The sequence below is a fragment of the Galeopterus variegatus genome, unplaced genomic scaffold (genome assembly GCF_000696425.1).
Source record: "Galeopterus variegatus unplaced genomic scaffold, G_variegatus-3.0.2 Scaffold6205, whole genome shotgun sequence".
NCBI lineage: Eukaryota > Metazoa > Chordata > Mammalia > Dermoptera > Cynocephalidae > Galeopterus > Galeopterus variegatus.
Genome location: NW_007732316.1, coordinates 69,940 through 97,706, shown reverse-complemented (window position 1 = coordinate 97,706; position 27,767 = coordinate 69,940). Strand labels below are relative to the sequence as shown.

At 40.6% G+C, this 27,767-nt stretch overlaps 1 protein-coding gene across 1 annotated transcript in view; it reads left to right on the top strand.

Moving 5' to 3' along the window:
- LAMA1 (laminin, alpha 1) overlaps nucleotides 1–27,767 on the top strand; it is a gene marked incomplete at its 3' end in the record, with an annotated part of 112,327 nt that overhangs the window by 15,107 nt on the left and 69,453 nt on the right. Inside the window, 13 exon segments of the mRNA XM_008590575.1 lie at nucleotides 7,016–7,258; nucleotides 8,777–8,956; nucleotides 11,531–11,620; nucleotides 12,629–12,746; nucleotides 13,828–14,006; nucleotides 14,686–14,791; nucleotides 16,346–16,506; nucleotides 17,759–17,899; nucleotides 20,103–20,276; nucleotides 22,133–22,234; nucleotides 22,853–23,064; nucleotides 23,805–23,916; nucleotides 26,642–26,752. Of these exon segments, the coding sequence (XP_008588797.1) occupies nucleotides 7,016–7,258; nucleotides 8,777–8,956; nucleotides 11,531–11,620; nucleotides 12,629–12,746; nucleotides 13,828–14,006; nucleotides 14,686–14,791; nucleotides 16,346–16,506; nucleotides 17,759–17,899; nucleotides 20,103–20,276; nucleotides 22,133–22,234; nucleotides 22,853–23,064; nucleotides 23,805–23,916; nucleotides 26,642–26,752 (1,929 nt within the window).

Genomic DNA, 27,767 nt, shown 5'->3' with positions numbered 1-27,767 from the left:
CACTAGGAATGGAGACCAACTTCCTACTTTTCAGTGTTGACTTCTTAGATAAAGTGGCTCGACACTTTTCCCTTTAAATAATACTGTTAGTCATCGTCACATGGAAATAGTGACATGTGGACTATGGATCAGCTTACTGGTGGGCTCTTTTTGAAATATCCTTTATAGTTGATGGAAAACAGAACTGTTTCTGACAGGTCTTTTAAATATTCCTTTCCCAGCTTTAGATTACTAGTCACGTGCACTATTTACTTTTTAAATGGGCTTATACCTCTATGCCCTCTACAAGGGTATTTCAAAAAGTTCATGGAAAAATAGAATTAAAAGATAATATGAATCTTTCCAGGAACTTTTTGAAGACCCCTCATATATGTGTCCAAGTTCATCTTTCCTATTTTGGCTTCTCCTCAATGTCTACTGTAAGTATCTCAGCGTGGTTCAAAAGCGAGCACTCCTTGATTTTCTGCGACATCAATCTCAGGAATTTTAAGGAAAGAAGTCTGCTTGGTCTACATTTATCACTACTGGTAGCCAGTCCCTCCTTCCCCTAATAAAAACAAAAAACAAAAAGAAAAGAAAGAGGGGACAAAAGGTACTGGAGTTCGACTTGTTCGTTTCCATATCTAGTGATAGCACCCAATTTAAAGAGAAGCAAATCTAGTCTTATTCCAAAATTCTCTTCTCCTTCATGAAGCTATTTCCTTTTGTCTGTTAATTGTGTATGCTGGTCCTAAAGTCAGGGTATAACAGTAAAACAGCCAACTAAAATGTAATGGAACTGACATTTTCAGGTACTTGCCCATAGAGGTTTATCTAAAATGTGAATCGCAGGTTTCCTTCCTTCCCCGGTAACCTTCTAAGCTCACTGGTGGGTCTTGTTCTCCTAGTTTTTATTGCTTTTTCACATGCTCATCAATTGATTAGGTGCTTTAGTGACTGAATTTATCTAAAATGTGAATCGCAGGTTTCCTTCCTTCCCCGGTAACCTTCTAAGCTCACTGGTAGGTCTTGTTCTCCTAGTTTTTATTGCTTTTTCACATGCTCATCAATTGATTAGGTGCTTTAGTGACTGATAACCCTATAAAACTTGAAGTAGCTTATATCTGCATTCATAATTAGCCTTCTATTAAATAATTGCTTCTTTATTCTTGAGTAATAAATATTAATTCAAATGGTCATTTAAAATTTTATTCTCTAATAACTTCCTAAGACATAAAGCTTACAAAGCACAAAGTCACCACTTTCATAGGGATGATTGAGCAATATTATACTCATATATCAAATAAATTCATACTGTTAACCTAAATCTCTTTTGTCTGTGAAACGTTTATTTTGCTCATGTAAAAGAGACAACATCTCTTCCTTCACTGCTCAGTTACTGCCATGGAGGCAGATGAGTCCCTCTATGGAGAATTTCCAGAAAGGCGTCCTGTGTGGTGTTGGGCCTGCAGCTTGCATGAGAGGTCAGTGGTGCAGAGCACAGCTGCACTTGCCATGAACAGGAGAGACTTCACTGCTCCCTGCACGTGGGAAATTGACCTCTGACACTGGAAAATAAGGCTATCTTTATTTTTCAGACATCTGTGCCTGAGAGGTACTTCATATATTTAAGATTGAGGCCCACATGGAAATTCCTGTCTGGATTCCTCTGTAGAAGGTGGTGTTTGATGTGTGCCCACTTTATTTATGTGACACTGTTTATGTGCATTCCAGTGATCATTAACAAAAGCCAGTTGGTGGAAAACCGTGATGAAAGTGGATTTAAAACGGCTGTATCAGCTGCAGGTTTGGCAAGACTGGAAGGATGACTGTAGTGCAAACCTCTGCATCATCAGTTGTGTTCAGCCAACCGTGCATGGTGAGAAAAGGAAGTTTAGTCAGCCATGCAAAAGAAGGGCGACAGAAATAGTGTGGGTTTTGTTTGGACAAAGGCTTGCAATTCTATATGCTAGCAGACAATGCCTCACTTTTTCTGTATTATGTATTAGACCTATTTGTGAGCACGTGGTTGGTGAATTAGGGGTTACACTGGTTTGCTAGGTCTGCCGTAACAAATAACACAGAGCAGGTGCCTTAAACAAGAGAAATTTATTTCCTGACAGTTCTGGAGGCTGGAAGTCCAAGATCGGGGTGTCGGCAGAGTTGGTTTCTGCTGAGGCCTCTCTCCTTGGCTTGTAGATGACCACCTTCTTCCCGTGTCTTCACGTAGTCATCCCTCTGTGCATCTCTGTGTCCTAATTTCCTCTCCTTATAGGGACACCAGTCATGTTGGATCGGGTCCCCCCTAAGAGCCTCATTTTACCTTAATCACCTTTTTTTTTTTTTTTCCCCTTTTTGTCTTTTTTCGTGACCGGCAACGGATCGCAACCCTCAGTGTCGCGCCCATACCGGACCTGGACCGGCAACGGGATCGCAACCCTTGGTGTTGCTCCCGCACCTCGCTCAGCCAGTGAGCGGCCGGTCTGTATGTGGGATCCAAACCCTCGGCGGGAGCACCGCCGCGCTCCCAAGCGGTGCACTGTAGCAGTGCGCCACCGGGCCGGCCCCTTAATCACCTCTTTAAAGGCCCTATCTCCAAACACAGTCACATTCTGAGAACTTAAGCATATGAAATTTGGGGGGACACACTTCAGCCCATAATGGGGCTTTAGTGAAGACAAACTGGATTTCAAGCCTTCACAGCATCCTTCTCCTCTTTATCAGGCTTACAGCTTGCAGTCCCCTTCTTAGTTTGTTTCCTGGTCCCCAATTTGGGGACCTTGAGGACTACTGAGAGATTGTGCAAACATTGACCAGTTTCCTTGCTGAAAGCTTTGATCAAGATAAGAGTTAACCAAATCCTCCCTTGGGGGCTTGTTCTAAAGTTTTTCCACTATGGTTATTTATCTATTTTGTATCATTTTCTTACATATGACTAACCTCTCAGTATAAAAGCTGACAAGGGCTTGGTAAAGTACTACAACATGCTACTGAGATAAATGCCACTGGTTGAAGTAAGAAGTTGGGAAAACTGGGTTCGTGCTCACCAGTTGCCTCAGCCTAGGATTTCTGTCCCCCTTTCCTTGCCATCTGTAGGTGTGATGTGGCATAGTGGTTAAGAGAACAGACCGCTGGGGTCAAGTCCCACTGTCTACAGTGTAGTACCTGTGAGATCCTGGGAAGATTACTTAACCTTTCTGTGCCTCAGTTTCCTCACCTATAAGGTAGGGGAAATAACAGTACTTCATGAGAAAAATGTAGTTGTATGAATATGAAGAGTTCGTAATTCTAATAAAGCATTTAGCACTATCGCTGGCCACAGTCAGTGCTCTGTAGACATTAGCAGTCATGAATTTTTGTTTCTTGTGCTCTCTTCACCTCTGCTCCCTACTCATCCTGGGCTGTCATCACAGAAACTGTAGAACTAACTGGAACAACTGTCCCTGTGCTTCTTTAGCTATGAACATGGTTTCCAAGTGAATGTAGGAGTCTTTTTTTTTTTTTGTAGTATTACAAAAATAAAGTTCAGCAACCTTAGATGTGTTTGGATATTTGGGGACTGTGCTATGGCAGGTGATAATCATGGTGGTTAAGGACTCTGGAGTGAGACCACCTGGCTTTTAATTGGGACTTGCAACTTAGTAGTTTGTTCCTTGACCTGTCTCTACATCAGTTTCCAAATATGTAGAATGGGCACAATAACAATGATAGGCTTGTTTGGATTAAGTGAGATGATGTGAGTAAAGCTGTTAACATGCATTAGTTCCTTCCATTTTCAAGTGTGAAACTGGGAGACAGAAGGTAAATATGTTCCATTTCAGATGTCTCTGTAAATTACCTTGCCTTCTGTACATTTTGTAGTCTAGTTTAGCCTGTGCAATGCTGGTGAGTGATTATGGCCCACATGCTCATAGAGTGTTACTTTCATGATGAAAATATTTGCAAAACAGGAGTGCATATGAGGATGTTCTCCCTTGTCCTCATTATCAAAACCCTGAGAACATTATTTTGTTTCAAATGTGCTTTAGAATCAGTGGTTGCCTTCTAGAAAGAAGGCACGTTAACGTGGACGGCCAAAATATTGGACACAGTTGTATCATCATCAGACTAAGCTTGATTGGGGGACAGGTCTTGTAGGTGAACGGAGTTATTATAATGATAGAGAATTGTCCTGTGGAATTAAGTGGTTTGTGATCAGCTAAGTTTTTTTTTTTCCTTTTTTTGTCTTTTTTTACTGACCGGTAACGGGATTGCAACCCTCCGTGTTAAGCTAAAAAGAGAACAAACAAAACCCCCCAAAACCCAGAGGCAATAAGACTCAGAGTAAGTGAATAACAAGTTCCTCCCCAGCACATTACACATGCATGTGTATGTATATGTGTGTATATACTGTACACATACACTTTTACATACATACATACATATATATATATATATATATTTTTTTTTTTAAAGAGAAAGTATGGGATTTTGGTTTAAAAAAATCACCAATATCAATGTGGGCTAGAGGAAAGCTGTAGCAAGTGGCTGTTCACGTGGAAAAAGGCATTTTCTTGTTGTTGCTCCAACACCCACCTGAGTTGGTAATCCAAGTTAGTAATCCTGAGTTAGTTACTCTCAGAAAAGTGAATGCTTGCTAAGGCTGATTGACTAAAAGAAGGGACAAGATATTTTCACTCTGTTCTTCCCAATTCAGAAAACACTTGGAGTTTGGTATTCAGTTCCTGGGACCCACATTTTAGAGTAAGGGTGTGTCCAGAGCATCATGATAAGGAGATGAGGTCATGCTAAATGATGAATGTTTTAGGAAACCAGAATGTTGAAACTGAAAACCAGAAGACTTTGGATTCTGGAAGTGATGTGTGATAGGTATGTTCAAATATTTGAGGGGCAGTTATGTGAAAGTGGAATCTGACATCCACTTTCTGTAGCTCCAGAGTGTAGAATTTATGGGGGACCTTGAATCAGTGTTAAAAAACAAAACAACAACAACAACAAAACCCCCAAAACCCTGTGATGAATGGGGCAGCTGCCATAGCTGTCATAAACAAAAGGACCGTCTTGGGAGCTAGTGGACTTCCTGGCACTGGAAGTGCTCTCACAGGGCTGGGTTATTGGAGAGAGGACTCCTTCTTAGTCCTGGATTTGGGGCTAGATATCTCCAGGGGTCTCTTCCAAAGTCAAGATTGGTGTGGCTGTTTCCTCATTCTGTTAATGGTCATCTGCAGCCCTGTATTCCCAGTTTGCTTCCTCTCCAGTCTGACTTTTAATTTTTAAAAAATTAATAGAGCTGTTTTTGAGCAACTTTAGGTTTACAGAAAAAAACCCATCTGCAGCCCTGTATTCCCAGTTTGCTTCCTCTCCAGTCTGACTTTTAATTTTTAAAAAAAATTAATAGAGCTGTTTTTGAGCAACTTTAGGTTTACAGAAAAAAACCCCCCATATACGTCTTCACTCTCTCCGTCCCCTCCAGTTTCTCCTATTATTAACATCTTGCATTAGTGGGGTACATTTGTTACAATTGATCAGCTAATATTGATACATTAGTATTAGCTAAGTCCAAGTTTACGTTAGGGTTCACTCGATGCTGTACATTCTGTGGGTTTGGGCGAGTGTATAATGACATGTATCCACCAGTACAGTACCATCCAGGACAGTTTCACTGCCCTAAAAATCCCCTGGGCTTCCGCTATTGATCCTTCCCCTGCCCCTGAACCCTGGACAACCACAGATCTTTTTACAGTCTCTATAGTTTTGCCTTTTCCAGAATGGCATACATGGGGTCTTTCAGATTGGCTTCTTTCACTTAGTAACATGCATTTACGGTTCCTCTATATCTTCTGTGGCTTATTAGCTCATTTCTTTCTATCACTGAATAACATTCCATTGACTGGATGCACCACAGCTTGTGTGCTCGTTCACCTGCCGAAGGACACCTGGGTTGCTTCCAAGTTCTGGCAGTTATGAGTGAAGCTGCTTTAAAATGCACGTGCAGGTGTTTGTGTGGCCCTAAGCTTTCGATACACGCGGGTAAATACCAAAGAGCACAATTGCTAGATCATGTGGTAAGAGTATGTTTAATCGTGTGAGAAGCTGCTAAACTGTCTTCCGTGGCGCCGGCAGTGACCGGGAGTCCCTGCTGCTCCACGTCCCCACCAGCACTGGGTGTTGTCAGTGTTCTGGAGTTCAGCTGTTCTAGCAGATGTGTAGTGGGCTGACTTTTTTCTCATTGTGGTATCTCCAAATTACTATGAGAAATACATATAACACTATTATTACTATAATATAATACTCCTGTTATTCAGAATCCAGTTAGAGAAAGACATTGGAAACAAGAGAACAAGCTCTTAACACTAATACTGTTGTTAATAATATTAATACAAACTTATTTGTGAGTACTTTTTGAGTTTATTTTTAAAATACATACCACCAGGAGAATATTCATGAGACATATTTCTCATTAACATGTATAAGCAATGATACTTAAGAGCATAAAGAGACATCGATGATAATCGTATAACAGTTCTCTCAAGAAGCACTTCAGTTTTTGAGCAGTTGCTACTGACTCTATTTTAAATTTTTTTGTTGTATATATTTAACGTGTATGACTTGATCATTTGGTACATGTACACATTGTGAAATAATCACCATAATCAAGATACTTGTTATGAGGGGTCTTCAAAAAGTTCAAGGGGGATTTGTACTATCTTTTAATCCCATTTTTCCAAGAACCTTTTGATGTACTCTCGTATTCATCACGTCACATCGTTACCTTTTGTGTGTTTGGTCACCTACAGTCCCCGTGCTGCACGTTAGATCTCCAGAACTCATTCATTCATCCTGCATCACTGAAACTTTGCACCCCTTGCCCAACAACTCCCCATTTCCCCGTCCCCCAGACCCTGGTAACCACCATTCTGCTCTCTGCTTCTTTGAGTTCAACTGTTCTAGGTTCCATGTGAGACCATGTGGTTTGTCTTTCTCTGCCTGACTTACACTGACTCTGGGTTGAGGTTTTTCACTGTTTTTGTTTCAGGTCTTTCAGGTTGCATATGTCATCATTAAAGCTGCCAATGCCCCTCGCCCTGGAAACTGGATTTTGGAGCGCTCTCTGAATGGCACCACATTCAGCCCTTGGCAGTATTATGCAGTTAGTGACACAGAGTGTTTGACTCGCTACAATATAACTCCAAGACGGGGGCCACCCACTTACAGGGCTGACGATGAAGTGATCTGCACCTCGTATTATTCTAGACTGGTGCCACTAGAGCATGGAGAGGTACTGTGCCCACTGCAGTGATGTCTATTTTTTTCATCAGGGTCCCCTGCCTCATAGCCATTGTAAGATCCAGCATTAAACACTTAAAATTGATATCTGGCAATACAAAGATCTTTCATGTAGCTATCTAGCTCGATTTAGAGTAGCTTCTAATGGTGTCTGTTACAGTCAATTTTTCTACAGATACATTTTTCCTTATTGATTTCTTCCCTTCAAGGACATCCCTCAGTCTTCACTTGCTGTGATTTAATAACTCCAGCAGATCCTCCTTCAGAGTATCTTTTCTACAGATACATTTTTCCTTATTGATTTCTTCCCTTCAAGGACATCCCTCAGTCTTCACTTTGCTGTGATTTAATAACTCCAGCAGATCCTCCTTCAGAGTATCTTCCCCCCAACATCAGGGCAAGAATGTTTGATGAAATATTAAAGAGGGCTAAAAAGCCTCTAAAAGAGATAGTCCCAGGGCCGGCCCTGTGGCTCACTCGGAAGAGTGCGGTGCTGGTAGCACCGAGGCTGCAGGTTCGGATCCTATATAGGGATGGCCGGTGCACTCACTGGCTGAGCGTGGTGCTGATAACACCGTGCCAAGGGTTGTGATCCCCTTACCGGTCAAAAAAAAATAAAATGGCTGAGCGTGGTGCTGATAACACCGTGCCAAGGGTTGTGATCCCCTTACCAGTCAAAATAAATAAATAAAATAAAATAAAATAAAAGAGATAGTCCCAATTTTTCCTGTGAAGTTCTCCTTTTTGGTGGGTGTCAAGGACTGGGAGATGCCCATGAAGGGTTATGGCATGGTGCTCAGCATGCCCAGACTACACACATTTTGTTAAAGTCATGGTGTAATGGGAAAAAACCCATTCTTTAGTAGCACCTGGCTCGATGAGATAAAAGTACAAGGACTCTCAAGTGCTCTTCACAGAAGAAACTCTGCAGCAAGCCCCGTGTTGTTTCAAGAGCAGGGATTAATTAAAAGAGCAGGTATCCTTGGCTTTTTGACACTGTTTCCTTGCTCTCCCCAGCCTGTTTATGACATGTAGAATTTGCTTCAGAACAGTCGTAGCCTAATGATAGATGCTAGAGAGAAGTGGTCCTGTTAAAATATTTCCAGCAGTCTCCGAGACACTGGAATGGACAACTTCAACAAGTTGAAGAGTATTGAGATCATGGACATTTATGAGTAGTTAAATGTAAGACAGCTTTTAACAAGAATCTTGTTGTTTTGCATTGATTTTAGATAGTATCCTTGTAAAGATTACATCCCAAAGTTAAACAATCAGGTCTGTATTTTTGCATGTTTAAACTGACATTTGTCGGACCGGTTCCCGCTCACTGGTTGAGCGAGGCGCGGGAGCAACGCCGAGGGTTGCGATCCCGTTGCCGGTCCCCGGTCCAGTACGGGGGCAACACTGAGGGTTGCGATCCGTTGCCGGACACGGAAAAAGACAAAAGACAAAAAAAATAAAAAAATAAAAATAAACTGACATTTGTTTATTTTAATGTCTTCATCTTCAGATTCATACATCACTAATCAACAGCAGGCCAAGTGCTGATGATCTGTCACCCAAGCTGTTGGAATTTACTTCTGCACGATATATACGCCTTCGCTTCCAGCGCATTCGAACGCTCAATGCAGATCTCATGACCCTTAGCCACCGGGAACCCAAAGACCTTGATCCTATTGTTACAAGACGAGTGAGTATATGGCAGTGCTCCTGACCACTGTGAAAAGTTTATTTATTTATTTATTTATTTATTCTTTTTTTTGTCTTTTTTCGTGACCGGCAACGGATCGCAACCCTCAGTGTCACGCCCGTACCGGACCGGGACGGCCACGGGATCGCAACCCTCGGTGTTGCGCCCGCACCTCGCTCAGCCAGTGAGCGGCCAGTCTGTATGTGGGATCCTGTATGTGGGATCCAAACCCTCAGCGGGAGTGCCGCCGCACTTCCCAAGTGGCACACTGTAGCAGTGCACCACCGGCCCTGCCCGAAAAGTTTATTTTGTTTGGGGGAAATCTTCTCTTCTCTTTTCTGTGGTCCTTTTCCTCCCTGGTTGACCTTTTTTCCCCCTTGCTGTTATGTTCTTATTTTATTGGAGATCATTATATTCATTCCAAATACTCCCTGTGAACCAGGAGATGGCACTGACGTCCTGTGCTCAGGTCCCTTCACCCCGCTCCGTCCCCACAGTGCCTCAATGGAGTGAAGGTGGTGGCCTTTGTCTTCACATTCTAGTCTGACTCCACATCTGATCTTCACCAAGCAAGAGGTTTTTTTTTAATCTCAAATTTTAAAATTGAGATATGATTTACATTCAGGAAAAGGTACAGATTTTAAGTGTATAGTTAAGTGTACAGGACTTTGTGGACAAATATGTTCGTATCCCTTCAATAACTCAAGATTGGAATTACTAGGTTATAGGGTAGCTGTATGTTTAACATTTTAACAACCTCCTAACTTTCATCAAAAGTAGTTGTGCTGTTTTACAATCATACCAGCAATGTGTGAGAGTTCTGCGTATACAACATGCTTTCAAATATTTAGTGTCAGGAGTTGTTTTCATGATGGCTATTCTAATGTGCATGAATTGACATCTCCTTGTGATGTTAATTTGTATTTCTCTGATGACTAATGTTGAGCATGTGCTTATTAGTATCTGATCAGATTTTTTTGTCCATTTTTAAATTGGGCTATTTGTCTCCTTATTATTGTTATAAAAGATCTTTATATATTTTGTGTATAAGTTCTTCATCAGATATGTATATATTGCAAATATCTTCACTGTGTCTGGAATTTGCTCATTCACTTTCCTAACTATGACTTTTGATGAACAGAGATTTTAATTTTGATGAAGTCCAATTTATCATTTTTTTCATTTTCAGCTAATGCTTTCTGTATCTTCTCAGAAAAATATCTGCTTATCCCACATTTACAAAGATATTATCCTATGATTTCTTCTACTAGCTTTATAGCTCTAGCTTTTACATCTGTGATCCCTCTCAAATTAATTTTGTGTTTGGTGTGAGACAGGATTCAAGGTTCTTTTTTCCCCATATGCATATATAATTGTTCCAGCACCATTTGTTGAAAATACTTTACTTTCCCCCATTAAATTGTCTTGGTGCCCTTGTTGAAAATGATTTGATCTTATTATTGTGGGTCTATTTCTGGACTCTGGACTCTTCCATTGATCTGTTTGTTTATTCTTATGACAATAACAAACTTTCTTGATTACCTGATTATAGTAAGTCTTGAGGTTAGGTACCATAAGGTCCAACTTAGTTCTTTTTCAAGATTATTTTGGCTATTCTAGGTTCGTTGTATTTCCTTATACATTTTAGAATCACTTTGTTAATATTTTCCAAAATAATCCTTGTTGAGATTTTCATTGGGATTCTATAGAATCTTTAGATCAATTTGGAAAGAATTTTGGAAGACATTTTATCTATTGAGTCATCCAGTACAGAAACATGCTGTATTCCTCCACTTATCTGGGTCTTCTTTAATTCCCCTTGGCAATGTTTTAATTTGTACAGGCCTTGTTCAATAATTCAAGAAAAAAGAACTCAAGGGCATACAGAATGTACAGTAAGACTAAACTGTCACTGTTTGTAGATGATGTGACTGTGTACCTAGAAAATCTACAAAAAAACTACTAGAAATAATAAATGAATTAAGCAATGTTGCAATATACAAAATCAATAAACAAAAATAAATCTCATTGCTATATACTAGCAGTGAACAATGAAAAATAAAATTTAAAGAGGTATTCATTAGCACTAGCATGCAAAGACATAAAGAACTGGTGAGAGCGGATCCTAAGAGGAGAGCACTTCATTCTGTTAATGTGCTGATTTACACTTACTGACTTTTGTGTGTTAGACTAACTTTGTACTCTGGAATAAATCCTGATGTGCCTGATATATTATCCTTTTTATACCATGCTGTATTTAATTTACCTATTTTTTTTTTAGGGTTTTCAATAGCATGGGTTTTGAAGGTGACTGTCTTAGTTTGAAATGCAGCCAAGTTGGGAAATTCTTTTAGACTCCTTTGGATTCTACTGATTAGCTAATTTGAGCATTATTTATTTTAATTGAGCACAATGATTGTGCATAAAATATAATTTTAAAATGTGTATATAATTATATTTTAGATTACCAATAACAGCTCTTAAAGCACCTGAGATATTTGTTGGTGTGCCAATGTTTTTTTTCACTGAAATAAAAGAAGTGTTAATTTTGTTTGTAACTTTCTTTTTCTATAGTATTACTACTCAATAAAAGACATTTCTGTTGGCGGGATGTGCATTTGCTACGGCCATGCTAGCAGCTGCCCATGGGATGACACTACAAAGGTGAGTCCTAGTATTTTATATTTCTCTAAATCTTCAAAATAGAAGGTGTGGCTGTAATGTCTACATTGTTCTTGTTTATTTAAGGCAGATGTTGAAAGGTATAAAATCTTTTTATTGTTTTGGATATGACTCATATTGATAGGCTATGTTGGATACAGTAGGGGATAGTACATTCTTAAAATTTATAATTAAACCTATGATTGCAAAAATAAATAAATAAGTAAATAAATAAAATCATGCCACCTAACAAAAAGGTTTTATCTGGTTTCATTGATTTAACAATTTCATTTTTATTTGTTTGGAGGATATATTTCAAATTAAGTTTTTACTGTGATTTTTTGTTTTGTAGTAAAATATTCATAAAATTTATCATTTTAACCATTTTAAAGTGTACAGTTCAGTGGCCTTATGGATTTTGAAACTCTTTTCTCTATAAGAGGTCGAGCAAAAAGCATATGTAGTTATAAATTATGTTTGTACTTTGTAAAAGAAGGGTTTCCCTTTTCTCATCTTCTCCCCTTCTGATTTGTGGTACTAAATTAAGATAAAATAAAGTTGATCTGTCTTAGTATAATATTAGGTGAATCTTCTTCTTTTAAACCACTCACATGAAGTTACTTCTTATTTTCCCCCAATTTTTGTATTTCTTTACCTTTGGAATAAGATTATTCTATTTTTCTTTTTTTGATGCTGCAAAATATATAGATAAACAGCAAGAAAATTATTCAAAAAAGCTTCCAACCCTACAAAGTCAGTATATCTTCTTAAAAACATTTTTGTTAGTTAACCTATATTTTAGTTTTGCTTTATCTTCACTTCTGTTTGTAACCACCTCATGTGTATGTTTTTCTCTAGTGTTGAAATGCCAGTTTGCTTTGATACAGCCATATATCTTTTATTGTGAAGTCTTGCCGCATATTTGACTGTAAGAGATTCTTTTTAAAACAAAATTAAGAAAACTACGCAGGTAAGGTTTTCTGATCAAATGTTGTATTCCTTGTTGTTTAGAAACTACAGTGTCAATGTGAACATAACACCTGCGGAGAGAGGTGTGACAGGTGCTGCCCAGGATACCACCAGCAGCCCTGGAGGCCTGGGACCGTGTCTTCTGGTAACACCTGTGAAGGTGAGTACACTAGAATCTGAACAGTGTAGTTCTTTCCCTCTTACCATGTTGAAGTTTATGGTGTCTTAACTTTTTAAATTTTTAAGTAACTTGTTTTCTCAGAAATCCAAATAGTTCCCAAAGCTGCAGATTACCTTAATAACGTTTAAATTATCGAGACCTAAGTGGATCTTTATGGATTTGCCATTTTACTTAAGGCTCCCTTTCCATCTATTCATTTATTCTTTATTTGGATTTAATTTTTAAATAGGTAATATATTCTCAAGATTCCAACATCTGACAATATATAAAAGTATATAGTAAAAAGCATTACTCCCACTTCATCCGCATCCTTCCCACTTTTTGTTATTTCCTAGCATGTTTCTTCTAAAATTTGTATGCAGAGGAAGCATGTATTAACATATTTCTCCTCTCCAAACAGTTGTCACACAGAGGATGACATACAACGCGTGCCATTCTGCACATTGCTTTATATATTTAACAATATATCTTGAAATTCTTTTCATATTAACAATTTGAAATGCTGTTTGTAAAAATGGTTGCAGAGAATTTCATTATGGGTATAATATAATTTAAGCAGCTACCTATTGATGAACGTTTTGGTTGTCTGTTATTAACACAAGCAGTGGTGCGTTGGTTAACCATGATTCACGAGTATGCAAACACTTCTGCAAAGTGTGATCCCAGAGGATGCATTGCTGGGTCAGTGGGTGTGCACATTTATTATTATTATTTTTTTTTTCCCCTTTTGTCTTTTTTCATGACTGGTAATGGGATCGCAACCCTCGGTGTTGCGCCCGCACCGCGCTCAACCAGTGAGCGGACCGGTCTCCATATGGGATCCGAACCCTTGGCGGGAGCGCCACCGCACTCCACCGAGTGCGCCAGGCCGGCCCCACATTTATTATTTTGATAGATATTCCCAATTATCCTTTATAATATTGTCTATATCGTATTTAAAATACTTATTCTAGAATTTTAATTTAATTTATAGTCATAGGAACTCACTTAGAGAGGGAAGGGTTTTCTCTGTAAGATACATACTATGTACATTAATTGAGATGTTAAAATATTCTCCTAGAATGTAATTGTCACAATAAAGCCAAAGACTGCTACTATGATGAAAGTGTTGCCGATCAGAAGAGAAGTTTGAACACTGCTGGACAGTTCAGAGGAGGAGGGGTTTGCATAAATTGCCTGCAGAACACCATGGGGATCAATTGTGAAACCTGTGTCGATGGATATTATAGACCACACCAAGTAAGAGTCCTTCACCACAGCTGAGCTCCACTGTCTTCCTGGAGTGCAAGAGACTTCACCGAGCCTCAGCCTCAGTACTGCAGACTCACTTTCTCTTGTAGTGCTTCATTTATGTTCCCGTGACACTGGTCGTGCTCTTCAGATCTGCATTTCCTATTCTGTCCTGTTTTCTTGCTCAAATGTGGATGTTCACTTATTGTTATTTAGCTTGGATTCGGGGGCCTGTTGGCTGTGTAATCTCAGGTAAAACCAACCGTACACATGAAGATTTAGCCAATAACTAAAGCAGCTGTATTTTGCCCATAGCAGGTGTTCAGTCAGTCCTCCATTGACTTGATAGTTGTTGCACGGATACTTGTGAGAGTCTGTTTACAGGTGATGCTTAAAATGTGGCTGTGCGGGTCAGCAGAGTGAGGGGGCTGGTAGCAGTGCTGGTGGGGAAGGGTGGCATTTGCTAATGATACTGACTGCTGTCACCCTCAGAGAGATGTTTGGGGCCTTCTGACTTGAGACCACCTTGTGCTCCTGAGATCCTACATCCCCTTGGTACACAAAATCATTGTAATAGTCCCATCTTGAATAAAAAGCTGATACCTTGTCACTGGTATTATTATTGATATTATTGCTAATATTACTGTTATTTCTAGCAAGATAATCCAGGACAATTCCTGCCTTTCAGGTTTCTCCTTATGAGGATGAGCCTTGCCGTCCCTGTGACTGTGACCCCGTGGGGTCCCTCAGTTCTGCCTGTATTAAAGATGATATCCATTCTGACTCACGTAATGGTAAGTTCTTGGTTCACTTATGTGCTTGTAGTTGATTTTTTTTTTTTTTTTTGGTGGAAGACTTGTACTTCATGGAAGCATTACCATTGTGTAGCAATTTGGTGATATGATTCTTCATTGATTCTTGTGTTCACCAAATATTTATCAAGCACCTACTATGCATCAGGCAGTTTCCTAGGACCCAGGACTATGTACGTGAACAAGATGGTCAAACTCCCCCCTCACAGGCAGACACTAAATGAATGAGTCCATGAGTAATTTAATGCCAGGAAGGGATAGTGCCCTGAGCATGAGGCAAAATTAGGAGTCACGATTGGAGGGAGACAGGGTGTGAAGGTGACAATGTTGGGGTGATGGGATGACATTTGAGCAGATAATTGAGCAATCAATGAAAGAAGAAATAGGCTGAGTTTAAAGCCATACATGGAACACAGTAAATAGCAACCCCTCTGTTTAGCTCTTAGAAGACACTTGGAGGGNCCAAATATTTATCAAGCACCTACTATGCATCAGGCAGTTTCCTAGGACCCAGGACTATGTATGTGAACAAGATGGTCAAACTCCCCCCTCACAGGCAGACACTAAATGAATGAGTCCATGAGTAATATAATGCCAGGAAGGGATAGTGCCCTGAGCATGAGGCAAAATTAGGAGTCACGATTGGAGGGAGACAGGGTGTGAAGGTGACAATGTTGGGGTGATGAGATGACATTTGAGCAGATAATTGAGCAATCAATGAAAGAAGAAATAGGCTGAGTTTAAAGTCATACATGGAACACAGTAAATAGCAACCCCTCTGTTTAGCTCTTAGAAGACACTTGGAGGGCTTTTGCATACATCATCTCACAAAGCAAGCAAATCCTCCAGTTAACTTGGTAAATGTCAATGTTCTTTTCATTTCAAAACCTGGCAAATGGACTTGAAAATACCAGAGTCTCCTGAATAGGTTGTATCTGTTCAAAACTTCTGTGACCCCATCAAATTCTCAGCCACTAGCAGTGGTCAATGGGTATTGACCAGAAGGGACAGAGGTGCTACTGTGGGGCCCCCCAGCAATGTGGAGGGTAAACTACACAACTGAATTGATCCTTATGTGTAACTGGTGAGGGGAGGGAGGTGATGCTGGTGATGACAACTGCCCTTGATTGGACTCATTTTAAAACAATATCATTTAAACTTGTCAACCGTATCAGACAGAATTTTTTGAACCCATTTCACAGGCAAGGAAACTGTAGCTCAGAGCAAGGTACTGTGGCTGGTACCCTGGAGCTTTGTGTTATCAGCAACACATTCTAACCATCTGAGCTGACTGACCAGCCCCTGCCTGTTTCTGTGAATAAAGTTTTATTGTAACAGAGCTATGGCCATTTGCTTTCGTATTGTCTGTGGCTGTGTTCAAGCAGTCACAGCTGAGTTGAGTAGTTGCAACAGAGACTCTGTGGCCAAAAAGCCTAGATTATGCACTCTCTGGTCCTTTACAGAAAAATGTTTCCTCCCCCTCCTTTTAACATCTTTTACCTTCATGTTCGGTCACTGCTGCTGTTTTCTCTCCAGGGAAGTGGCCAGGTCAGTGTCCATGTAAGGAAGGTTTTGCAGGAGAAAAATGTGATCGCTGCCAATTAAGCTACAAGGGTTACCCACTGTGCATCCGTTGTGACTGCAGTCCAGCTGGCAGTGTGAATGACGACCTGTGTGCGGAGCCGTGTCTTTGTAAGGTATGTGTAGAGGTCAAGGACACCTGAGTTTCCTTCGAGGTTCTCTGTAAAAGGAACATGTTCTATTGGCTCAGATGATCAGTTCTTGAGTAAAGCAATAAGGTTTAAGCAGAATTCCCCCTGTGTCCCCTTTCTGAGAAGTGTGACATGTCACACTCGGTTGGCCATATCGGTATCCTTAGACTTAGATGGGCACCTGATTTTCTTCTTTGGTACCTCTGGGCAGTGGCTGTATATTCCAGAGGCATGTCTGTGACTTCTTAGATCAAACCAAACACTGCATACTGTATCTTACCTTCGCTTAATTCTTCCGGAACATTCTTTTCCAGCTTTGTATTTGGAGGAGAAACAGGCAAATACTAAATTTCTAAGAACAATAGTTAAAGACAGTTATGTTATTTTGGATTTCTCTTTATTATTTTTTATTATTATTATTATTTTTTTCCTTTTTGTCTTTTTTCGTGTCTGGCAATGGATCGCAACCCTCAGTGTCGTGCCCGTACTGGAACGGGACCGGCAACGGGATCACAACCCTCGGTGTTGTGCCCGCACCTCGCTCAGCCAGTGAGAGGGAACCGGTCTGTATGTGGGATCCGAACCCTCAGCGGGAGCGCCACCGCACTCCCAAGCGGCGCACTGTAGCAGTGCGCCACCGGGCCGGCCCAGGATTTCTCTTTAAAAGGAAGTGAACAATCACAATAACTGCATTAGTATAGTACCAGTGGGGGGTTTTATTTGGCCAAATGATATTAATAACAATTTCCCCGTAATTTGTAGGACTTCCTGATGTACCTTATATGTTTATTCCCACATAAGCAGAGTCCTAGACACATGTTATACAGGGGTACTTCAAAAAGTTCATGGAAGAATAGAATTAAAAGATTATATGAATCTTTCCATGAACTTTTTGAAGTACCCTCATATATGACTGAAATTATTCTTGAGTATTTTTGAATGGGACAATTTTAGAGCCCTCTTCAGATTTTGAAATGCATGTAAGATCAGCAAAAATGGAAGTTTAAAACAAAACAAAACAAGCAATTGAAACATAATGACTGAACTCTATGATCCTTGTTCTTGCTATAAAACCAAATGGTATTTACTTGTATTTCAAACTATCTTTTCGAGGCTTCACATTTGCTTTGGGTGTTTATTCATATACTGTTCCTGTGGATCGCCGAACACCTTTCTTGTTAATGTCATTTTATTCTGCCTATCTAGAAACAAGCTAGCCTTTTACCTTAACTTACAGGAAAATGTTGAGGGAAAAGACTGTCATCGCTGCAAGCCAGGATTCTATAACCTGAAGGACAGAAACCCCCAGGGCTGCTCCGAGTGCTTCTGCTTTGGCGTTTCTGATGTCTGCAATGGCCTTTCTTGGCCCATCAGTCAGGTGAGAGGCACCACATGCGAGCCAGATTTAATCAGCAGGTTGTCTCACACTAGTTCTCTCCAAGCTGTGCTGGAAACAGCGAGGCNTGTGACATGTCACACTGGGTTGGCCATATCGGTATCCTTAGACTTAGATGGGCACCTGATTTTCTTCTTTGGTACCTCTGGGCAGTGGCTGTATATTCCAGAGGCATGTCTGCGACTTCTTAGATCAAACCAAACACTGCATATTGTTTCTTACCTTCGCTTAATTCTTCCAGAACATTCTTTTCCAGCTTTGTATTTGGAAGAGAAACAGGTAAATACTAAATTTCTAAGAACACTAGTTAAAGACAGTTATGTTATTCTGGATTTCTCTTTAAAATGAAGTGAACAATCACAATAAATGCATTAGTATAGTACCAGTGAGGGGTTTTATTTGGCCAAATGATATTAATAACTATTTCCCCATAATTTGTAGGATTTCCCCGATGTACCTTATATGTTTATTCCCACGTAAGCAGAGTCCTAGACACATGTTATACAGGGGTACTTCAAAAAGTTCATGGAAGAATAGAATTAAAAGATTATATGAATCTTTCCATGAACTTTTTGAAGTACCCTCATATATGACTGAAATTATTCTTGAGTATTTTTGAATGGGACAATTTTAGAGCCCTCTTCAGATTTTGAAATGCATGTAAGATCAGCAAAAATGGAAGTTTAAAACAAAACAAAACAAGCAATTGAAACATAATGACCGAGCTCTATGATCCTTGTTCTTGCTATAAAACCAAATGGTATTTACTTGTATTTCAAACTATCTTTTCGAGGCTTCACATTTGCTTTGGGTGTTTATTCATATACTGTTCCTGTGGATCGCCGAACACCTTTCTTGTTAATGTCATTTTATTCTGCCTATCTAGAAACAAGCTAGCCTTTTACCTTAACTTACAGGAAAATGTTGAGGGAAAAGACTGTCATCGCTGCAAGCCAGGATTCTATAACCTGAAGGACAGAAACCCCCAGGGCTGCTCCGAGTGCTTCTGCTTTGGCGTTTCTGATGTCTGCAATGGCCTTTCTTGGCCCATCAGTCAGGTGAGAGGCACCACATGCGAGCCAGATTTAATCAGCAGGTTGTCTCACACTAGTTCTCTCCAAGCTGTGCTGGAAACAGCGAGGCTGAATGTCCCTGTGATATGGCTCGCACCCATTTGGAATGACACTGACACAGGTCAAAGGCAGCCCACTCCTAAAAGTATCCCTGAAGTTTCTTTATAAGTCCTGTGTTTGTTCCCACATGTGTCAGGATGATATGGCACTGTAGAAGGCATCACGTTTGAATTTCTTCCCTGGGAAAACACATCAAGTGGGGAGCTCAGATCTCACCCCACCTGCCCCACTGGTCTCAGGCCAGAAGGCACACCAGGACATGGGTCAGGAGAATGTTCCAGCTCAGACAGGCAGGGGTGGGAGGCGTCCGGTGGCAAGGGTGAGGACAACAGCAGGAGGCACAGGGTACAGGAGGACAGGCGAGTTGTTTTGAGAACAGAGAGTTCTGGGGGGTCAGTTTGAGGGGGTGCCAAATGGTGACCAGGGGAGGAGACAGTGTGATGTCTGGAGGCCAGGGAGGGGCTGCAGGGTGGACTCATCTGCAGGTGACTACCGTTGTCTTTATGTGAGGGACAAATTGGGAGCATAGGATCTGGAGGTTATTGTCGCACATTTGCAGCATTTAGGTAAATAGCAGGGACAACAAAGAAGGGGGAGTCAGAGTTAGCAAGAGGCATTTTAATCAATGCATTTATTAAGTTTATTGCTATTTTTTGGTCTGATATATATATATATATATATACTCATGGCCATTATGCTTTTGGGTTGGTTTTTTTTTTTTTTTTTTTTTTTGCAGCTGGCCAGTATGGGGAACTGAACCCTTGACCTTGGTGTTACAAGGCTGCATTCTAACCAACTGAACTAACCGGCCAGCCCTGTCATTATGGTTTTAATCATTTATTTGCTCATAATTAATCTGGATCTGGGGGATGTGTGACTCAATCTCAGGTTTTCCTGCTCCCTGGACAAGTGGAACTGTCATGGGCTGTGCAGTTCAATAGCCACATTTTGTTAATACCATCTCTCTCCTTTGTGAAAATATTAGCACTGGACTGGGTGAATTCTAAGGTGACTTCTATTTCATATTCTAAAATACTTGGATTGTTTTTAAGGTGAGCAATATGTCTGGGTGGCTGGTCACCGATTTGGTCAGTCCAAGTAAGATCCCGTCGCAGCAGGAGGCGCTGCATGGGTGGCGCCAGGTCAGCATCAACAACACCGTGGCCCTGCAGCGGCTGGCCCCCAAGTACTACTGGGTGGCCCCGGAGGCCTACCTCGGAAATAAGGTGCGTGCACTGCCGGGAGTAACAGCGTCCTGGACAAGGTCTTGGAGAATGTTAAGAAAGAACATCTGCTGTTTGCCTTTTCCTTTTTTTTTTTTTTGTCTTTTTTTTCGTGTCCGGCAACGGATCGCAACCCTCAGTGTCACACCCGTACCGGACCGGGACCGGCAACAGGATCGCAACCCTTGGCGCTGCGCCCGCACCTCGTTCAGTCAGTGAGCGGGAACCGGTCTGTATGTGGGATCCAAACCCTCGGTGGGAGCGCCAGTGCGCCACCGGGCCGGCCCAACTGTTTGCCTTTTGAGTAGTCTCATTGGTCATGTGAGTGTTGGGCAGAGCATTTCACAGTCTCGACTTACATCCAATACACAGGATCTTTTTGATCCCTATTTGCTTTTTATTGCAGCATTTATAAATGGACATGTGTTCTTGTCCCAGTTCCTAAGCAACCTGTTCTGTGAATCTTCATCCCCTTCCCTGTGGCAGACTTCTGACTTTCCTCCTGGATTCGCAGTCCACTCGGGCCTTCCTGAAGTGCTCGTCACATGTCTGCAGTTTAGTGGTGGCAGACTCACTGCTCGGCATACGGCAGTCCCTCAGAGAATGTTCCACCCTGGGACTGCAGTGTCGATCCCCCACTTCCACATCAGGACAGTGTGGCAGACTTCTGACTTTCCTCCTGGATTTGCAGTCCACATGGGCCTTCCTGAAGTGCTTGTCACATGTCTGCAGTTTAGTGGCGGCAGACTCACTGCTCGGCATACGGCAGGCCCTCAGAGAATGTTCCACCCTGGGACTGCAGTGTCGATCCCCCACTTCCACATCAGGACAGGCTATTGCTCATGTAGAGTTCACATTTAGCAACAGACAGAATACTTTCTGTTTTAATTTTAAGAAAATTCAAAATGGTGATTCTACCACGTGGAAAGTTGGTTTCCAGGCTGAACCTTCCCTTCCATGGCATGTTCCCACCTCCCTCACGGTTTGTGCCCCTTCTCTCCAGGTTCTGACCAATCTGAAAACACATTTGGGGGAATCTGTCTCAACAACTACAGCTCCCCACTCACCTTACCAGGAGTTTGGTTTGTTTTAAAGTAATGGAATACTTTCATAGTAGAGTAGTCTTGTATCTTGGTAAGTTTCTAGTTAATTTCATGGCTATATTTTAATTTTATAATTTGTTTTGTATATTTCTAAGGAGCGTTGTTTTCTAAATAATTTTTTTTCATCAAATTATAATCCTAGAACATGTGCTCTATTTATAATATGATCTTATCACCAGAGGTCAATTCTTCTTCTCTCTTGAGATCACTTGTCCAGTTTTATGGTGCAAAATTGGATTCTGAACAACATATTGTCGTAACATACCCATCAGAAAGAAAATCTTTACTTTACATTAAAGGATATCTGATCAGGAAGAAATACCTTTAGTCCTTCCTTTAAGTAGCCGATCAAACATGCTCCTTGCTTTTCTCCTGCAAGCAGGACAATCAAATCAAAATGTTGAGATTGTAGTCAAAGATCAAACTCCCCACCCCCTAAATTATTTAAGTTAAATAAATGTTTATTATGTGATTAACAGAAGTTTATAGTAATTTACCTTGGGGTCTCTAAGAAGGAGTGCATTTTTCTTCTGTGCGTTCAAATAATATCCTATATTTGGGTAATATTGATTAAATGAAATATTCATATAAAATGCTCCCCTTTCTCTGCCTTTAATGTGAATTTTCTTACATATTGTGGCCACTGAGATATCTTGCAGCCTAGATGTTTCCAGATGGATCCTAAAGAACACTTTCTCTCACTTGGGGCTGTAACTGTTTTCCCCTTTGGTGTTTACTTTCACTTAAACATTTCAGCTGACTTCATTTGGTGAATTCCTGAGATACACCGTGTCTTATGACATTCCAATGGACACAGTGGACAGTGACCTCATGTCTCATGCCGACGTCATCATTAAGGTAATTGCTTTTGCATTGTTTTTGCTGTCGTGCTTGGGGCTTAGTGGGGTGATAGTTTTATGACTAAAAGTGGCTAGGCAAGGCTAGAAGGATTCCCAAAGTGATAATGTCCCAAGGCCTGCGGCACGCCTGGGCACAAACCATTTCAGGTTCCTGTCTCAGATGTCTGCACCCCATTCCTCTTACCCTGAGTGAGCTGCTCCTCCACCTCTAGCCCGAACAACTAGAAACCATGGAAAGTACATCACTTTTGTTAACAGCAATTTTATGGAAAGCTGGAGGTATATTTACATACTTTTTCTACTTCTGTTCTTTAATTACAAATTAAGGATGTCAGATGGGCTGCCTTAATAAAAACTGTGGGCAAATGCATGCCTTTGTTTTCTTTCCAAGATCCCAGCAAAGTTCACAGTCTTTTGATTTATTATTGGAATCCTCTAAAAGGAATACGGTGAAACACCTTTTCTTTGATAGTTCTAGACCAAGAGTTGCACACACCATTACATGTTTGCTGCTGGAACACAAGTGAAAAACCATGTTGCTGAACACAAAATTTGATTTTGTTTTTAATCATTAAATTGAATTATAAATACACTTCCTCTTGTTTTTAAATGTTAGGGAAATGGACTTGTTCTAAGCACCCAGGCTGAGGGCCTGTCACTTCAGCCCTACGAAGAGTACTTGAATGTGGTTAGACTCGTGCCTGAGAACTTCCGAGATTATAATACCAAAAGGGAGATCGATCGTGACCAGCTGATGACTGTCCTTGCCAACGTGACACATCTCTTGATCAGAGCCAACTACAATTCTGCAAAAACAGCTCTTTACAAGTATGTATTGAGAAGGGAGGGAAAACTTACGGTGAAGGTACTACAATCTTTATTTATTATTATATATTTTAAGCTTAATATATTTTACATTTACTATTTTAAGGATACAGCTAAAGGAACCTGCCATCTTATAAAGTATTTTTAATGTAATTTTATTGAAGATATAAAAATAGTCATCCATGACAAATGTATCTAGCAGGAAACAGACTTGACGTTAGGATCAGAAACTTTCAAGGAGGGTTTCTGAGAAGAGCCTGATGAGTTAACAGTCACCTGGACCATGTTGTATCTGGTTCTTTCTCTCCTGATGTTAAAAGTCTGTTTAAGCTAATGTGTCCATCCTTGGTCATTTTACTACCTTAAGGACGTCAGTTTCTGGCAATGCCTGCCTGGCCAGGCATAAAAGTTGGATGCAGCTAATGCAAACATAGTATGATACATTGAGAATAACCTCTGTATTACTGGTAAGTCTACTGAATGGACTGATTTTTCACAAGTGTTTCGATGTCAAATGCAACATCAGACCCTTCCTACAGCTTTCTATGCACATTAAATGATGACCGCGTTTCCCAGAAATAATAATCATGGCTCCCAGAACGTGTACCTCTGTGAAAATCTTTAGTTACAAAAATTACATCACCATTTTGTTTGAATTAAATCTTTTAGAAACCCATCTTCACTGACGTGTGAGATGTCACTTGTGAGCCTGTGAGTCACATAATGGCCCCCATCTGTTGTAGGTTGGATTCTGTCTCTCTGGACACAGCCAGCCCTAATGCTGTAGGCCTGGCAGTGGCCGCTGACGTGGAGCACTGTGAATGTCCCCAAGGCTACACAGGGACCTCCTGTGAGGTAATGCTTTTCCTCTCTTACCATCTTCTCCCTCTCTTTCTTTCCTACGGGAAAAACAGTGCTCTGGAGGTGATGTAATGATGCACATTTGATTTAGGTTTAGAAACCCAGCGTTTGACTCAGACTCTTTTGGGCTATCAGAATATTACAAGTCAGTCACATTGTTTAAAGAAATCTAATTCCCCTGCCAGGTGTGAGCTGGGGTCCCCGAAAATACCCTGACTCAGTGCTGCTCTCTTGCCTTAGTCAACAGGAAACTTGCAATATTGATGCCATATTTTACATTTCTAAGGAGGATTGAACTTGATTGCGTTTGAACATTTACAAATCAGCTGCACAAGAGCAGGATAGCTTTAGACAAGCCAAGTTCATTTTGAGACCTTTTATGGGCCCCAGCTCTTTTACATTGATGGTCTCCACTTTACATGGGAAGAATATGAAAATGCACTTGTGATCATCAATAAAAGTAATTTGTTTCCAAAAATATTTTGAAATTATTTGGACATATAATAACTTCCTGTGCAATTGGCACTATTCTAAGCTCTCTCAATACATTACTTTATTTAATCCTGACAATTGCCATTATCTGGTAGCTACTCCAGATGCTTCCTGTTCTGAAGATTAGGAAACTGAGGCACAGTGAGATGAAATAACTTGACCAAGGTAACACATTCCAAAGCAGTCACGTCAGGATTTGAACTTCATCTGTGCTGTATCCCACCTGTTCATGATTGAACATTTGTCTTTGGCTGTGATTTCTTGGCAATTATTTTTACATAGTGAAAAAATTTAAGCCATAAATTGTTTTTATGAATATTTATCCGTCAAAAATTTTGCAGTCCATAAGTTGGCCTAATGTTTCATGATACAGGGCACTATTCTAAGCTCTCTCAATACATTACTTTATTTAATCCTGACAATTGCCATTATCTGGTAGCTACTCCAGATGGTTTCTGTTCTGAAGATTAGGAAACTGAGGCACAGTGAGATGAAATAACTTGACCAAGGTAACACATTCCAAAGCAGTCACGTCAGGATTTGAACTTCATCCATGCTGTATCCCACCTGTTCATGATTGAACATTTGTCTTTGGCTGTGATTTCTTGGCATTTATTTTTACATAGTGAAAAAATTTAAGCCATAAATTGTTTTAATGAATATTTATCCGTCAAAAATTTTGCAGTCCATAAGTTGGCCTAATGTTTCATGATACAGATATTTAATTAAATATTTCTATGTCAAATATTTTGCAAGGTTTTTTAAAAATAAATTTGAAACCAATTAATTTTGGGGGGGTCTTAAACATTTATTTTTAGGGCCAGCCAATATTTGTAGGTCCTACGCACTGTATGCCTGTTGCTTAATGGATAAACGACTCTCAGGCCACATCTCAGTTTGTGGGATGTGGGATTAGGAGAGCAGGTGGGTTGAGCAGGACATCCTGGAAGGAGAAGGCTGCCTGCAGGGCCAGGAGGGGGCAGCAGTGAGCAGCTGCTGGAGTGCTCCGAGGCCACCAGGCTTTGGAGAGAAATGGGGCCATTGTGCGTGGGGTGGTGGCTCAAGCAAGCACAAGAAGCATAACATGTTTTCAAGTGTTTCTGTTAAGCAGAACTCATTCTTTAATCAAACTTTTACTCAGAAGCTGACAAAGAATCAGGCAGCTATTGGTAGGGAATGGAATTCTCCGCAGCACTTCCAGGCCAGTGTCTACTCAACGTCCACCTGCAGATGACCGGGGTGTGGGCGGGTGGAAGCGTTAGGGAACTTTCACAATGTCTGTGTGAATAAACGTGTTTAGAAATTGTTTGTATAATTAAAATACTCTTTAAGAATTCTTATAGAAATAAAAACTAAATCCAAGCCCCCTCCTCCCATGCTCCTGTGGGAATGTGCTGGCTTCCAAATTAATCATTCCCAAGTCTGCGCTTAAAGGAGTTTCATGTCTGCTGGAGGCCTTGGCAGCTTACTGTGGGCATGGCCTTGGAGGTGTGCACACCCGGCTTTGAGTCATTCAACGACACACTAGGCACAGTATCTAAGTCCTCTGTGTCCCACACTCTGTGTCCATAAAGTAGAGATACTGTTTCCCAGGGTTGTCATGAGGCTCAGATGAATTGCTGTGTGTGGGTGGCTCCCGCTCCTCACAGGCAGGATGGCATTCCTGAGTGCCCACGCTGCCGGTCCAGGCTTAGCCCAGGACAGCAGCCCTGTAATGCTGGCTTAGTTACACTGATGCTGCTTAACACAGACCTGCACTTTGAATACTGTACTTTGTTTAGTGGCAAACTTAATGAATTCCAAGCAGAGGAAAACAAAATAAAGTTGAAAGAAAAAAATTCTCTGGGTTGAAACACTGGTTAAATGGCTAAGTGTTCCATGATTTCTATTTTAATAATATTGGAATGGAATACCACTAAATGTATGCTGACTTGTGGCGACTCTTAAGTTTTTGTGTGCATGTCTTTACCTTTAAAAGGAAATAAGGAACTGCATGACAGTGATGGTTGCACAGCTTAGTAAGTTTACTGAAATCATTGAATTGTACACTTAAAATGGGTGAATTTTATAGAATGTAAATGATATGTTGATAAAGATATTTTTAAAAAGAAAAAAATACATTTCTCTACTCATGGAAAAGTTTTTTCTAAAATGTTCGAAAGAAGGTGATTCGCGTAATAGACAAAGTCGCATTCACGAGCACAGGTCACCTGCCCTTCTCTTGCAGTCGTGCCTGTCTGGCTATTACCGTGTGGATGGAATACTCTTTGGAGGAATTTGTCAGCCCTGTGAATGCCACGGCCATGCAGCTGAGTGTGATATTCGCGGCATTTGCCATGTGAGTCTGTTGCTAGAACCTCAAGCGCCCTCTCCTCCCCATTCCAAGCCATTTGCTGCAGAGAATGATTTTCAAAACGCTTCCTCCACAGAATAGCCCTGATCTTGTAAAAAGAAGGACTTTCCTTTCTCAAATGAAATTTGCAGATTTAAGTACATCATGAAATGTTTCCTGGGTTTTTTTTTCCATTTTTTAAAAAGTTACTTTGCTAGTAGTAGAAAAGGCATATATAATTTCATAGCAGCTTTTTAAAATTAGAACAATGAACAATAATTATTTATTGCTTACTAAGATTATAAAGCAATATAAAGGTCAAAAATGTTGTCCACTAATTAAATACAAAGAGTTGGATCTTTTCAATGACAAGTGCTAGTATTTTTCACATTATATTTCATAGTATACCATAAGAAGAAGAATAAAACTTCTAATAATCACACTCATTTGTACAATATGTAATGCTTTATAGTTATTTTAGATAAACTCTTCAAACAAGTACCTCTTTCATGCAACATGAGCTGAAACAGGGCTTAACAAATATGTAGTAAATCTTGAGAATGAACTTCAGGGCAGGTACAGGGCAAGACTTGTTTTTTAACTTCAATCAGGAATTCTTTGAATCCTTGAAGCCAGGCCACCCTGGGCTCTAATGGCTCTGCTGCTCATAGTTGGAGTGAATGCACATGCTAATCAGCTGCTGTCATCCCCAGGTGGGGAAATGCTCGTGCTCTTTCCAAAAGAGATTGATTGAGCCACAGGGCCAGGGAAAATTAATTATCAGACCCATGGAGAAGGTCTTAGCATGATTCGCTGGATTGATTATTCTCTCTAGAGCCTCGTTTTTCTTCTTGCTATAAGGACAGCTTCATTTTGTTCTGTGTTCATTTCTTTGTTCTGTAAGTCGGGCGTCTGCAGGCGTTGCATGAAGTGCTGGTTCGCAGGCAAACTCGGTCCCTCTGGCATCGGTGTCCTCAGGTACACAGCATCCAGCGGCTTGACAAGGTTGTAGCTTTTTTCA